This window comes from Mastigoproctus giganteus, chromosome 8 (genome assembly GCF_048544385.1).
Source record: "Mastigoproctus giganteus isolate SK-2022 chromosome 8, ASM4854438v1, whole genome shotgun sequence".
NCBI lineage: Eukaryota > Metazoa > Arthropoda > Arachnida > Uropygi > Thelyphonidae > Mastigoproctus > Mastigoproctus giganteus.
The window spans coordinates 200,122,822-200,139,205 of NC_143582.1; the positions used below are offsets into that span (position 1 = coordinate 200,122,822).

Consider the following 16,384-nt stretch of genomic DNA (forward strand, 5'->3'; position numbering starts at 1 on the left):
TTGGAATCGCAAGTGAGAATGTTACTCCATTCTCACTTGCGAGTATCATGTTACTTGACAATGTGTGGGCTGTGTTCTTTGTTATTGATTGCTTATCTTTTTACTGTTTTAAATTTTAACCCCCACCCACAAATGTCAGTGAACAGAAATGTCAACTAGTTAGTATGTATTAATTATTCTGATTATCATGTATATTCTTCCAATTTTCATGTATCATTTAATTTTTTAATTGGTAAGGTAATAAAAGGTAAATTTGTGCTTAATATATCTTTACTTTTATAGCCTGTGGATAATATTCCCCCTATTTTTGCTAATTAGAATTTCTGTTTAATAGAATTAAAATTCAATTCACAAACTTGATCACAATGACCGGCACTTACTACACATCATATAGTGAACTATGGTGAGTCCATCGTAACGTGATTTGATTGTACAGTGAACCAATTGTAAAGCGGGGGTCCATTGCATTTTTAACTTTTTTTATGTGAAACTTCGGATAATCGGGGCAGCCGCTTAATCGGGCCAAAATGCACTAGTCCTGATATGCCCCGAATAACCGGAATCGACTGTATTAGCAAATTATGTATGGATGCAAGCTTGTACAGTATCTCCTAAAAAAAAAACTATCTGCATCATCTGTCCATTTCCTCTAATAATCTGCCCAATCCTTCTTTAAATTGGTTAAAACTATTCACATCCACAGCAGCAAATGGAAATTTCTTCCAACAGTCAATTACTTTCTGGCTGAAAGAATATTTTCGCATATCTGTCCTGAAACCATCCTCTTTAAATTTAAATCTGTGTGTTCTTATGTCTGTTATCTGAGCAAGAGAAAGGATGCAGAACTGAATGTTGCTTTTCTCTATACCCATTCCAACAGATCCACATCCCTCCTAAAATGAAGCTTCTAGACTTTTTTTTTTTTTTTTTTTTTATTATAAAAACCCCAAACACGAAAGGTATCAAAACCTATAGTACTTAGGTTTTGGTGCATGGGTTGAAGGAGAAGTATTGGGGGGGGGGATTCCGGAAACTTTGCTCTAGAGACTAAACATGGGTTTCACCACTTCAAGCCTCCAATAAGCAAAGTGGTGGTATTTCACAGGTTGATGAAAGTCATCTACCACTTGTATACAGTACTCATGACAGTCTAACTATTGCTTTATACAACAGAATAATTATATCCTTGTCGTTCATCATCAGTTGGTCCCACTATCAGAACACCATGAGCTATCCTAGCAGCTTGACTGCACTGCTCAGAGAACTTTACGTTGGAATTAGCCCCAAGATCTCTTTTGTTCTCCACTATTTTGAGTGTGGCAGCACCCAACTGGTATGTTATGATGGAATTACTGCTACCCATATGCATTTATCAGTAGCAGTAATCCCAAAATACTTTTCATTCATCAGTGTTGAACTTCAGTTGACACTTCTCTAGGTCTTGTCGCAGTAGAATACCCTTTAAGCTTCAACAATTTCTCTTCCAGTTTATTCTCAGTTATCAAAATCCTAATTAACAACAAAGAATACAAACTGGAAACACATGCAGTTTTTACAGACTATAAATAAAATTTTGATAATGTTAGCAGAGATAAATTATTACAGAAGAAAGTGCCCAAAATGAAATAAAAAAAGCCATATATATATAACATCAATATGAAAAATATAATAGTAATAAACATTAATGGAGAGATTTCACACTGAAAACCAATCAACAAAGGTGTTAGATGACACCTTTTCCCCAGATATTGACTGGAATTTGTGGGTTGGTCACTCATACACTAGCAAGGCTTTTGTGGATTTATTGGACGATTGTTTTCTAAATCAGCATGTTCGGGAGGCAACTAGAGGGAGCAATACTCTTGATTTGATTATCAGTAGTGATTCTTCATGCATTAAGAATCTGCAGATAAATGAACCACTAGGTGGCAGTGATCACAGTGCGCTGAAGTGGGATTTACTCAAGGAGGTAACTACCATCAGGGGTAAAGGGAAGGGTTATTGCTTTCGTAAAGGCAACTACGATGGTCTGAGACATTATTTAAATTCTATACAGTGGGACCAACTGATGATGTTACCAACAGCAAACTCAAAATGGGAAACATTCAAAGAACTTATCTTGGAAGCTACTAGGCTTTACATACCAACTAAGAAATATTGTTCAAGGTTCAGGCCTAAATGGATGTCAGATGAACTAATCAGACATATGGCAGAGAAGAAAAATGCATGGGATACATATAAATTAACATGTGACACAGAAGCCTATGATAGATATAAGTTGATCTGTAACCAAGTTACAAAGGAGGTTAGGCAGGCGAAGGCAGATTACGAGAAATCTTTGGCAAGGGATACAAAGAAAAACAGCAAGGAGTTCTTTACTTATGTAAACTCTAGAAGGAAGAGGATGAATCAGATTGGTCCACTTGATATCGATGGTTCAACTGTTCATGATCTTGCTCAGGTAGCTAACAAACTAAATCAATATTTTGCATCTACATTCACACATGAGGAGTTATTCAGGAAGGGGAATGCCATAGATGAAGTTAACACTGGCAGTGAGCTAGATGATCTTGAAATAAGTGAGAGTAAAGTGGAGGAGAAATTGTTGAAGATAAATACAAGAAAGGCACCTGGGGTGGAATGGGATCTATCCAGTTATATTAAAGGAGGCAGCAAAGGAAGTAAGCAATCCGTTAGCCATAATTATGAGAGCTTTCTTGGACTCAGGGGAGGTACCCACAGACTGGAGATGTGCAAATGTAACCCCAATTCACAAAGGAGGATCAAAGGCTGACACAAGTAATTATAGACCTGTAAGTTTAACTTCTGTTCCAGGAAAATTAATGGAAGCACTGGTTAAAGAAGCACTGCAGGATCATCTTGACAAGAATTCAGTTATAGCTCAGACACAGCATGGTTTTATTAAGGGAAGGTCTTGCCTGACCAATTTGATTGGATACTATGATGTAGTCACAAAAGAATTGGATGCAGGGAATAACTTTGATATTATATATTTGGATCTTAGAAAGGCTTTTGATACTGTTGCACATGGAAGACTACTGCACAAATTGGAGAAGTGTGGCATTGGTGGCAAATTGTTTCTATGGCTAAAGGGATGGTTGAGTGGCAGAAGACAGAGAGTGGTAATTAATGGACACTGCTCATCGTGGACTAATGTTATTAGTGGAGTCCCCCAGAGTTCAGCGTTGGGTCCATTGTTTTTTTCTGTATTTATAAATAATATTGATGATGGTATATCAAGCTTAATGTCCAAGTTTGCAGACAATACAAGGTTGGCAGGGTTGTTAAGGACGATACTGATGCTATGCTGCTGCAACTGGATCTGGAAAGGTTGAGCAGATGTACTGAGAGGTGACAAATGAAGTTTAACATTGACAAATGTAAAGAACTACATATGGGAAATAGCAACTCCAGAGCAATGCATCAACTCTGTGTAAGAGTGACACTGACAGTGGTAGAGAATGAAAAGGACCTGGGGGTAATTGTGCAGGCAGATATGAAGTTCTCTGAGCAGTGCAGACGGGCTGCAAGAGTAGCTCATGGCGTCTTATCAATGATATACAGGAATATTTCTAGCAGGGATAGGGAGGTGATTATTCCCTTGTATAAGGCAATGGTCAGGCCGCACCTTGAGTACTGTATACAGGTCTGGAGGCCTCATTTCAAGAAGGATGTAGAGCTGCTGGAATGAGTACAGAGAAGGGCAACAAGGTTAGCGAACGGAACGTAGGGTTGCTCTTACAAAGAAAGGCTTAAGTTTTGCAAATTACAGTGTCTGGAGACTAGGCACCGGCGAGGTGATCTGATAGAGGTGTACAAAGCCTTGAATGGTTTGAGCATGCTGAATGCTGATGGGATACTGCCTCTTGCTCAGAATAATCACCTGAGAGGGCATAAATTCAAATTGAGGAAGGATGGATGTAGGATAGATGTGCGGAAATTTGCCGTTAGCCAGCGGGTAGTTGGTTGGTGGAACAGACTTCTATCCCTTGTGGAAGTTGATAGCCTAAATAAATTTAAGGCTCAGCTGGACAGGTATTTCGAACGAACGGAGGGGTGAAGTGGAAGGGTTTTTTTTTTTTGGTTTTTTTTGGCTGATGCTGCATAAGCTTGCTTTCTTGCATCATATGCCTCTACTAATGCTAATGCTAATAATGACACTACCTCTCACCATTTCTCCTTAATATTTTCATAAATTCTATGATGAGAAATTGGAGATTAACTGTTCATGGCAATATCCCTCTAAAACATGGAACATGTTTAGACTCTACCATTCACAGATGATCAGATTTTAACTGCCCATTCTAAAGGATGATTTACAATGTTCAATCCACCATTTAAACTTAATTTCAAAAAAATAACATGGAAATATCAGTAGGAAAAAACCAGAAGTTATGGAGTCCCAAGGTAAAGGAACTGATGAGAAGCAAAACATGTACAGAAAATCAAATTCTAGAACAAGTAAACAGTTTTAAATAACCTCTGACGTTGCCTAACATACATGGAAGGAAAAGACAGACTCCAAGATAACTACAAAAAAGCATTAGATATCATAAATCAAGTTTTTAGACTTTCATTTATTCAAAAACATATTAGAATAAGAATTACAAAACATTAGCCAGACTAACCTTTCCCTTGGGACTCCATAACTTCTGGTTTTTCCCTACTGATATTTCCATGTTATTTTTTTTGAAATTAAGTTTAAATGGTGGATTGAACATTATAAATCATCCTTTAGAATGGGCAGTTAAAATCTGATCATCTGTGAATGGTAGAGTCTAAACATGTTCCATGTTTTTGAGGGATATTGCCATGAACAGTTAATCTCCAATTTCCCATCATAGAATTTATGAAATTGTTGAGCATAAACATAAAAAAAAAATAAACATATAAAAAAAGGCACCCGGGGTGGATGGGATCTATCCAGTTATATTAAAGGAGGCAGCAAAGGAAGAAAGCAAACCTCTAGCCACAATTATGAGAGCTTCTTTGGACTCAGGGGAGGTACCCATAGACTGGAGATGTGCAAATGTAACCCCAATTCACAAAGGAGGATCAAAGGCTGACACAAGTAATTATAGACCTGTTAGTTTAACTTTGGTTCCAGGAAAATTAATGGAGGCACTGGTTAAAGAAGCACTGCAGATCATCTAGACAAGAATTCAGTTATAGCTCAGACACAGCATGGTTTTGTTAAGGGCAGGTCTTGTCTGACCAATTTGATTGGATACTATGATGTAGTCACAAAAGAACTGGATGCAGGGAATAACTTTGATATTATATATTTGGATCTTAGAAAGGCTTTTGATACTGTTGCGCATGGAAGACTGCTGCACAAATTGGAGCAGTGTTTCATTGGAGGCAAATTGCTGTTATGGATAAAGGGATGGTTGAGTGGCAGAAGACAGAGAGTGGTAATCAATGGACAATGCTCAATGTGGACTAATGTTATTAGTGGAGTTCCTCAGGGTTCAGTGTTGGGTCCATTGTTGTTTTCTGTATTTATAAATGATATTGATGATGGTATATCAAGCTTAATGTCCAAGTTTGCAGATGATACAAAGGTTGGCAGGGTTGTTAAGGACACCACTGATGCTATGCTGCTGCAACAGGATCTGGAAAGGTTGAGCAGATGGGCTGAGAGGTGGCAATTGAAGTTTAACATTGACAAACGTAAAGTACTACATATGGGAAACAGTAACCCCAGATCAACGTATCAACTCTGTGGTACTACGCTGACAGTGGTAGAGAATGAAAAGGACCTGGGGGTAATTGTGCAGGTAGATATGAAGTTCTCTGAGCAGTGCAGACGAGCTGCAAGAGTGGCTCATGGTGTCTTGTCAATGATATACACGAATTTTTCTAGCAGGGATAGGGATGTGATTATTCCCTTGTATAAGGCATTGGTCAGGCCACACCTTGAGTACTGTATACAGGTCTGGAGGCCTCATTTCAAGAAGGATGTAGAGCTGCTGGAACAAGTACAGAGAAGGGCAACAAGATTAGTGAATGGAAGAAATTGTTGCTCTTACGAAGAAAGGCTTAAGTTTTGCAAATTACAGAGTCTGGAGACTAGGCATCGGCGAGGTGATCTGATAGAGGTGTATAAGGCTTTGAATGGCTTGAGCATGCTCAATGCCAATGGGATCCTTCCTCTTGCTCAGAATAATCGCCTGAGAGGGCATAAATTCAAATTGAGGAAGGACGGATGTCGGATAGATATGCGGAAATTTGCCTTTAGCCAGCGGGCAGTTGGTTTGTGGAATAGACTTCCATCACTTGTTGTTGAAGTTGATAGCCTAAACAAATTTAAGGCTCAGCTGGACAGGTATTTCGAACGAACGGAGGGGTGAAATGGGAGTAGTGGTTGTGTTTTTTTTTTTTTTTTTGACTGATGATGAATAAGCTTGCTTTCTTGCATCATATGCCTCTACTAATGCTAATGGTAACACCTATTTGGAACTAAAGCTTGGACCACATATAAAAAGGATGAAAGAAGAATAATGGCTACAGAGATGCAATATGATGCAATTTATGAAAAGAACTGCTGGCTACAGCAGACTTTATAAAAAAAATTGTGTGTGTGCCGAGTATGCATAGCGGAAGTTAAGTGAAACTTCTTTAGGTGAACATTTATCACCTGACTGAGGATCCCATATTGACTGTATGAATGCCACAGGCAACAAATCTGCATGAATAGGAGCCTTGGAGATATCAGACGTTCCGTTACCAAATCTAGTTTCGGCAAGTGCTGTGGTATCGGATGATATTTAAAACCATTTGACTTTGATAGAGCCAGAATCACTTTGTTCTTGAGAGAGCCACAAAAGCTGTTATATGCCAACATTTGATTTACATCCTCATTTGGAAATGCTGTTTGAAGAAGAGTGTGATCTCAAGCTGCTACAATCTTTGAAGAAGAGCATGATCTCGAGCTGCTGCAATCTTTACATCGTTCTTGAACCAAATACATGGAACAGACTGAACTGAAATCATTATCCAGGGATGTACATTTAAACTGTGCATGGATGCTTTAGTATTTCTTAAAATCCTGTTGCTGCTCTGGCTGTGTATCACATGTTAAACAATTTAATGGAGTACATCTGGCAGTCGGTTTTGCCTCCTTCACTTTTCGTTTACAACTGGGCTTCGAGGACTCTTCATTTTCATTTGTAGTATCAACTTCCATGGCTCCTTCCAAATTCACTTCTAACATTTCAGGGGAGATGTAAGGCTCTGAATATGTGGATGGATCTTCTCTGGCTTCTTTGTTCAATTCCATTGCATGCTGTAATTTATTTCACTGTCGAAGTAGCTTAGATCTCTCTCCTTTGTACTCAATGGAGATGGTTTTGGCGATCGCATTGCACGTATACATGCTCTATACACCTTACAATGCTCACTATTAGTCTTCGATATGTTGAATTATAAATTTTTTCCCATCAAAATTTTTTTTTATTAAATGCAGTGGAGAATGATGAAAGAAATAGCATGACGCAATCAGTAAGGGTACTGATTGGGTCATGCATCGCTCATGCCTGGTGGGGGGGGATGATTTTGTGTTGCATTTTCTTGGTGATTTTTGTTAATCCATGGACACACTGCACATATACATGCTCTATACGCCTTACAGTACTCACTACAGTGGACCCCCACTTTACAATTGGTTCACTGTACGATCGAATCACTTTATGATGGATACTTTATAACAAAATACCATTCACTATACAATATGCAGTAAGTGCTAGTCATTGTGATCGTGTTTACAAATTGAATTTTAATTCTATCAACGGTGATTCTAATAAGCGAAAATAAGAGGAATATTATCCACAAGCTATAAAAGTAAAGATATAAAGCACAGATTTACACTTTATTACATTACTAATTAAAAAGAAAAGAAGACAAAAAGTCAACTACACCGGGCCTAATGCTGCTTAACTTCGGTGATCAGACGAGAACCGGTGTATTCAGCCTAGTATGATAGTTGGCTATTCAGAGCACCTCTAATGCATCTGCTTATAGCTTAGTTTGTTCTGTTGCATTTTTTGTCAATCCACCAATGCAAGTTACTCCCATCTGAAAACTGCATGGAGTGTGCCTAAAAAAGTTTCACTTCAAAAAGAAATCAGAGTACAATAGAAGAATTAAAGAAAAAATAATAACTGAACACATACAAAATTATAGAAGATGGATAGATTGAGCGCAGAGAACGAATTGTCAAAAAATCCCAAAACAGATAATACATTAGACATTAGAAATTGACTGGGAAGGGATCCATGGGAAACTTCAAAGGAGATGGCACATGACTGTAACAGGCCCCAAGGCCTAATATGTACAAGAAAGGCAATGATAAAGTTATTACATACAGCATTGTGACTCAGGGCTACACTAGTAGGTGCTCATCTTGTTCAAAAAACCAAAAACCTAACAATTAAGGAGGCTGAAAACAAAGACACTAGTTATGGCTTCCAACATTTCTAGTCGTTCTTGGGGAAATTTTATCTAAATGAACAACAGCAGCCAACAGCTCAAGCGCACTCTTGTTATTGCCGCTGAGAAATTGGTTTGCAGGAAAATTCTAAAATGAATACAAAATCAAAATATTAATACAACTTACCCATCACCTTTGCTGCTTAATATGGACAACTTTTTCAAGACATTATCTGGCAAACTAGGAAATGCAACTGCATTTTCATCTGAAGAAACTCTGGAATCATCATCCTTTTTCTGTGATTCAAATGCATCTCTTGAGTCTTTAGATTGTCCTTTATCACATTCTGTATCTGAACTTTCCATGAGATCAGGCATTAATGCCTTACTTCTCACCAATACCCCACGCTTAAAGATAAAAAAAAAAACACTTTGGTTAGTACTATTTTAAAAAATTAATTTTTATCACATTTATAAACTGTTTAAACTGTGATACTGTGTCAGTTTAACTGTTTATAATTGATAACTTTATAAACTGATTATAAACTTATCAGTTTATAGTTTTTGCAATATATTCTCATTCCACTTTTCTGATAATAATATGAATGTTCATATTATTATCAGACAAGTAGAATGAGAAATAAAGACTTTCATTCAGAAAGGGGAATGATATCAGTGGCACAATCAGAACAAGAGTTTCGATTAGAATATTTAAAACAATAGTTCGAGCAAGTAACAGATAAACAGACAACACAACCACCATAATAAGCCCACCTGCTGTGGGCTTTAAGTTGTTAGGAAAAAAAAGAAAAAGTCTTGGTATACGGAAGGAATGTGATGCTGATATAAAACTAACATAACAAATAATATCAACACTAATATGCTCTGCATGTTGCGAAAAAGTATTTTTCCTAAACAAGAATAGAAGTGATGTTACTCTTGGTGCCAATTACTTTCCGTTTCAAAGAAATATGATATATGAAGTGATAAAATTTTTATTTCTGCAAAACACAAGCCAAAGATATTAGTATTAGCAGTGGAAAATTATGCAAAAAAAGCAAGCTTATACATCATTAGTCAAACAAAAAAAAAAAAAAAAAACTCCATCCCATATCACTTGTCCATCCCCTCTAATAGTTTATCTAGTTCTTCCTTGAATTTAATCAAACTGCTCACTTCCAATACACCAATAGACGTTTGTTCCAACAATCAACTACCTACTTGCTGAAGGCAAATTTCCACACATCTGTACTCAACTCCTTGAGGCCTTGGCTATGCTTCTCTCCTCCATCCCACACACATTCACTGCTTGAATATCTTCCAGTCATAAGCTAATACAATGGCAGCAAGATCATTCATTAACTGATCCAAAAGGTGCAAGAAACATAACAGCTGTTATATGCATCTTTAAACTCTAGAACTGGGCTGTGTTTGCCCTAAGCAGTACAAAAAAAAAAAAAAAAAAAAAACTATAGGGTTGCAGGGATATATTTCAAAGAAATTCTATGGGAAAAGGGCACATGTGCCCAGTTAAACACAAAAGTTTATGTGGGTATATTTATAAATGTAAATTTTACTTCTGTATACTACTTGACTATTCACTTAGACAAAATACATTATTCACAGTTTCTTACAGCTGCCAACAGCTACCAGTCAGCTGATAAAAACAAGTAAACTCAAAGCAGTGTTGCAGAATATACAGAGGATTTGCCTTTTTTGGTGATGCTATGCAATATTAAAAAATATATATACATTGACAACTTGACCCTGCAAATTTTTATTCCAGAAGAGGCCTCCCACTAGGAACCTTTGAGAGTCGGAAACTCTTTTTAAAATTAATATTTGTAACATTGTTTGAATCAGGATATTTAACAATAACTCATAATAGCTGCAATGGAATACACCGATCGTACATGACTCAAACTTTATTAATATAAATTAAAATAGAATAAAATAAGACAGGATAAAATTTTGATGCAAAAATAAAATACACTGACAACTGTGCAGTTAAAAGCAATAAAATATAGATAGAATTAAAATATATAAAATTGAAATATACGAAATATTACAAATTAAAAGCGATAAAACAACGCCATAGCTTTCAAAGACAACCACCTCCTTTATCAACAGTGAAACTTGACTGTCACAGCATATCCTTAAATAACATCAGCAGGATCATGGCTCATGTTACTGTAGGGGCATGGGAATTATCCTTTACACATGCATGAAGACTGGAAATGGCTCAGGAGTGTGTCAGGCAAACTGTTCATCCTGTCCAAGAATTAGTTTCAAAGGAGGAATGAATATGAACTCCCCCATCTCTATTGATGGTATTATGTTCCGAAAAACAAATCCACAAGCTCTCGAGCTATTTCTGATTCCAATACCTATGTAAACAATCAACGATGATGGCATTACCTGGAGAAATTTGATGGTTCTCCTCCAAATTTCTCTAGTTACAGCAGATTTCCCATAAACTGCTGCAGTCTTTATTGCACTAATATGTTCCCCCCATATGATCTTTAAACCTGCGTTCTGTCTCTCCAACATAGCACTCCCCACAGTACCAGACATGTGATCTCATATACAGGGTGTCTCAAAAATACAAGGCATAACTTCGGGAATGAGTTCCTCATATGTAGACAATAAAAATATTTTATATCAACATAGTTCTGGAAATGCTTGGTTCCCAAGTTATTAACCGGAATGTCTTATCTCCCGCAGGTGATTTCCTTCATCACACGGTACTGACAGAATCTGGTGGTTTTCCATTCTGACCATGTACTCAAATCAGGAGCAAGCGGATATGCACTTTATGTACGGTTTGGCAGATGGCAATGCTCTGGAGGCTCATCATTTGTACCACGAAAGGTTCCCAGAAGAAAGATGTCCGGACAGGAAAATATTTGAAGGTATCCATCGCCACCTTTGTGAACATGGGACCTTTAAACCCAGTGCTGCCGACAGAGGACGACCAAGATCTATGACTCCTGAAGTAGAGGAGGAGATTTGGATGTTGTGCATGCCACTCCTGGAATCAGCACACACAGAACAGCAATGCAACTGGCTGTTCAACGTTCGACTATTTGGAGAGTGTTGTGAGAACACCAACTGTAGCTGATGTGGAAACTCTCCGCAATCGAATTGTGGCAGGTTGTGAGACAATACAAAACATGTCAGGAATTTGGCATCGTCTTTGTGAGACCATGAGACGTCGATGTGAGGCCTGTATTCAGGCAGAAGGTGGACATTTTGAACAATTACTATAAGGTGATGTGAACAGTTAAGTGTCACAGACTCGGAAACCAAGCATTTCCGGAACTACGTTGATATAAAATATTTTTATTGTCTACATATGAGGAACTCATTCTTGAAGTTATGCCGTGTATTTTTGAGGCACCCTGTATAACCCCACTTGTATCCGCAATAGGTACAGAATCTTTTACCTTTGGCACGACTGTGTGCAATCTGTGCTCAGTAGCTGCACACAACATGTCTGACAAGTGATATCTAATATTCTAGAGATCCACCCTGGAAAGCAGGAAATGTATGCAGTAACAGCAGGTGAGAACACCTTTCTATGCCTGTGTTCAGCTTCTCGAATATGTTTGTCCAAGATTTTCTGTGGTAGCTGCATTTTCAGAGATTCACTATGGCATGTTTAATCTCTTCCATTCTACCCTCGGAGGTGCTGAAGTGGGTCTCCGCCCTATTCTATAGGGCCCTACTGGATAGGACTGGACACACCTCCCTATGTGAAAGAGATGTTGAAAGCTTACAGGATAATGCACTAAATTTGTATGTCATTAAAACTGCATTTTTAATAATGTGCACTTTGTTGATTTTTCCCACAGAATATGTACTTTGTGGTAATAAGCACAAAGCTTCAGTAAAATATATCTAATAAATGAAAATATTACCAGAGAAGATGGACAAGTTTATTGTCCATAGTAATACTCATATATTTGAATACAGCATACTAATGTTGAACTGTAATTACTAAAGCTCAAAACATCAGCTATCATCAAGGGGTGGGAGGGAGAACAAACATAATAATAATTACTTCAAATGTGAGTTTTATACAGTACTTTAAAAGGACAAATAAAATTTAATAATAGGGATAATTTTTATTTCCATTTCTTACAAAACTCAAAGTAATAAACTATTTTAAATTCAGCGCATTCAACTTTATCAGAATCATATTTTCATTTTGAAGAGGCGGGGGAAAATATTCTGCGTTTTTCTGTTTGCTCTATCTTTGTATCAGAATACGTTATTTTGGCAATTTCTGTTCGCATTCTTGCTAGATCTTAACAATATCACGTACGTATTTTTGCAATTATTCTGTGCATATTATTCTGTGCATAAAAAACACAGGGGAAGAAAACCTAAGCAATCCTGCTAAACTAAGCAATAAACGTCTGTATCTGGTTATTCTTTTTCTTATTAAACAGTGAAATGTGTGAAGTTAGTGGCCTCTTGAAGTCGACCGTGAGTTTGCCGAAACGTCAAAATTCTATTAAATTTATACGTAGCCACGCCTCAGTCACTTAGCTACTTGCCTACACTAGCAACATAATTTGAACCCATCATATGGTTTTATATATTCTCAACTCTCGATTAACCTTAATCTTCCAATCCAGAAAACGGACTGACAACAAAAAAGAACTAAACAGCGCTCATTTAGAACAGAAACGTTTTGAAGCAGCTATGTGATCACATGACACGCTTTCGTAACTTGAATGATCTTTACCACACTGATTACGTAATTGACTCAAGAGATGTAGCGCGCGCCAGTGTTTCGCAAGAAGAGAAAAGAGAAATTTTTAATTCTGTAAAAAATGAACTCGTTAAGGTTGCAATAAACTTAACTGGTTGATTAAAAAAAATCACCAGGAATTTTGTGCAATGAATATAAAATGAAATAATTCTGTTATAGTCCTGAGAAGCCTACTGTATAGTGTACAGTTTTTTTTGTTTTTTTTTTTTGGTTTTTTTCCCCGTTTTGCTGTTTTATAAGAAAAAAATAAAAAGAACAGCAATTATATGTTATCTGTTAAACATCCGTTACAAGGCATCACCAGAGGAAAATTCTTATCACAGGACAATTATTATTATTATTTTTTTTATTCTCCCCCCCCCCCGTTTTGCTGTTTTATAAGAAAAAATAAAGAACAGCAATGCAATTATATGTTATCTGTTAAACATCCGTTACAAGGCATCACTAGAGGAAAATTCTTATCATGGGACAATGAGGTACCTGTGGGGGCATAGCCGGCCCAATTACGAGCGAGCCGGACGGTCGCCCGGGGCGCTGACGTTTTGGGGTCGAAGGCTTGAGAGGGCGCATATGCTTCGTGAAAGGGGAAAACGATTTAATATGACAATTAAAACATTATAAATATTCTGGTTGTCTTTTTTTGTGTTTACATTTGTCTTTTTAACTTTTCTCTAGCAAAAATAAAAATATTAACTCAATAAAAACACCTTAAATTTTTTCTATCTGGAAGGGAGCACAGGAATGTCTCCCGCCCGCGGCGCAAATATACCTCGGGCCAACCCTGGGCAGAGGCTCGGGAAACTGAAAGTTTTAAGCTTAGAAGTAGATCTTAGAGGCGATCTGATGAACCACATTTTGCAATTATATGAAATTTGGAAGACTAACTTCATATAATTACAATTAGGTTGTTCTTTTGTAGTTCCCCCACCCAACCAATAGGCAGCTTAAATCCTGCTGGATTTAAGCTGCCTATTTAATGCAACGGTCTTAATGCTCACAGCAGCACAAACTTTGCTTTCACAACTAGTTGCCCTGGTATTGCACTCTCGTGAAAGGGGATTTCACTGGCTAACTAGTTGCAAAAGACAGGTTGTTCTGCTCTGAACATTAAGGTCATTGCATTAACGAGGCAGTTTAACGGTGAACGCAAAACGAAAGGACAAAATAATCCTCCCAACTTCACACGATTTCAATAAGGTCAAATAATATTAGTTATTTTATAAGTTCTAAGCTCTAACATCTTGAAAGTTAAGTTGTTTTACTTGGTCTTTCTTTTACAAAAGTTCTTGAATTTAATAAACAGACATTGATGTTATAAAATGAAATCCCTCCTCATCTTCCAGCCCACGCATCGATTCTTCTGTAATGCTTATCCATTCTGTCAACAGAATTTTTTTTCTGGCATTCACATCATCATTATTGCCACTAGCCTGATTTTCTCTCATTACTAAATCGCATATTTCACTGTCTGTCAACTGGAAGGTAACCGGAGTATTATTGTTAATATTGGGCATTATTCCACTGCCTCTGCATTCAACAACTGGGCTTCTCGACGCAGTCAAATTTTCTGTTTATACTCCAGGACGACCACACGGTCAGAGGAGTTTACAACATAGAGAGAATACAAGAAATGGCACCGTATGTAGCAGCCACAGGCTCGAACCCCAGTCACTCAAAGCACGTGTACTTATGCACCTGTCGCCTGACCACTCGGTTACTCTTTTTACAGAGCATAACAGAGATCATTCATTGGAGGTCCACAGAGATATATCAAGGGTTCCAAGAATGCCAGAAATATCAAGAAAGAAAATTCATAGCACAGAAATAATTCTATGAGGTTTAGGAGTTCGCGAAAAATTCTAGTAATCCAAGAAAAATTTTTACGGTTTAAAACGGCGATTCTTGTCACCGAAGTTTGAAATCAAGGTTTCAGATAAAAGAACAGAAAGCGTGAGTGCAAATACATATTTATTCATTGTATGATGGGAATAACTAATGATTTGGTAATATGAGAGAGAGAGAGAGAGAGAGAGAGAGAGAGAGAGAGAGAGAGAGAGAGAGAGAGAGAGAGATTCTTATTCTAATTAAATACTGCAAGGATTAAAAGGTTTTCTGTTTTTTTTTTTTAATCTTTTCTGTATGCAGTGGCGTAGCTGGAATTTTTGGGTTCCTATTTTTGTGGCAAAGACCACCGAAGATCTCTCTCTCTCTCTCTCTCTCTCTCTCTGTGTGTTTTTATTAACATGAAACGTCAATGATTTACTCTTAAAAATATTATTTATAATATATACAGTATTTGAAATAATATTCAGCCAATTAAACTATAAAAAATTGTTAAAAATTAGTACATCAAAATACGCATTTAATAATCTATACCGTTATAATTAGGTTAATTTATAACTTTGGTTCTTATTTAAAAAATCGTCTTCTTTGCCTTTATATTTCAAAATCACGAAATAGTTCTTTAAGGTTCATTTCAGGGTTTTTTTTTTTCCTGTTCAGTAGGTAATAAACATTTAAATCTGATTTGTCCTATAAAATTTCTTCTGTAGTCTTTCATTATTTTTAATTTATTAAATGAATTAAATTAATATTTATAAAAAAATATCAGGACAAATCGTATCCTCTCCCCTTCATCACAGACCCTTACGCGTGCTAACCAAGTAGTCGTAGTCATTCTGGTTAAAGAACAGCGTTAAATTCGGGTCTCTCCATGCTACAAGTCTGCAGATGCGAACTTGAATATTTTTGATGATTGGAAACAGAAACTGCAGCTGTTTCAAAGGAGCATCAAACTGGAAACCAATTCAATGCTGTTAAAATGATATTCTTTATAGATCAGCTTACGAATAAATATTTATTCAGTAAGCTGGATTGTTAGCATTTCAAAGTGAACAAGAAACTTGAGCTACAGTTTCCCCACCCAGAAATTGGGGGAGAGATTTGTGGCTTGTTTGTTTGTTATTTGGTTTTTAGGAGCATGAGCAACTAAGGCCATATTGCTCCGGGATATGCGGTGGTCATTCCCTGACCTTTCCGCATCCTCCGTATTTGGTGGTCACGGGCTTGAACCCCGGTCTAATCAAGAAAGAGATTTGTGGGGGGGAGGCTACTATTTAGGCAGACATGAAGTTCTTTATGCAATGTAGACAG

General features: G+C 37.1%; 1 protein-coding gene across 4 annotated transcripts in view; it reads right to left on the minus strand.

Annotated features, from left to right (window-relative positions):
- The window catches only part of LOC150082171 (uncharacterized), a 324,507-nt gene that overhangs the window by 179,757 nt on the left and 128,366 nt on the right, over nucleotides 1-16,384 (minus strand). For all 4 annotated transcript variants that reach the window (XM_090380026.1, XM_090380025.1, XM_090380027.1 and 1 more), the window contains one exon: nucleotides 8,639-8,859. In XM_090380026.1, the coding sequence (XP_090236152.1) occupies nucleotides 8,639-8,859 (221 nt within the window). The remainder of the gene's footprint in view (nucleotides 1-8,638; nucleotides 8,860-16,384) is intronic.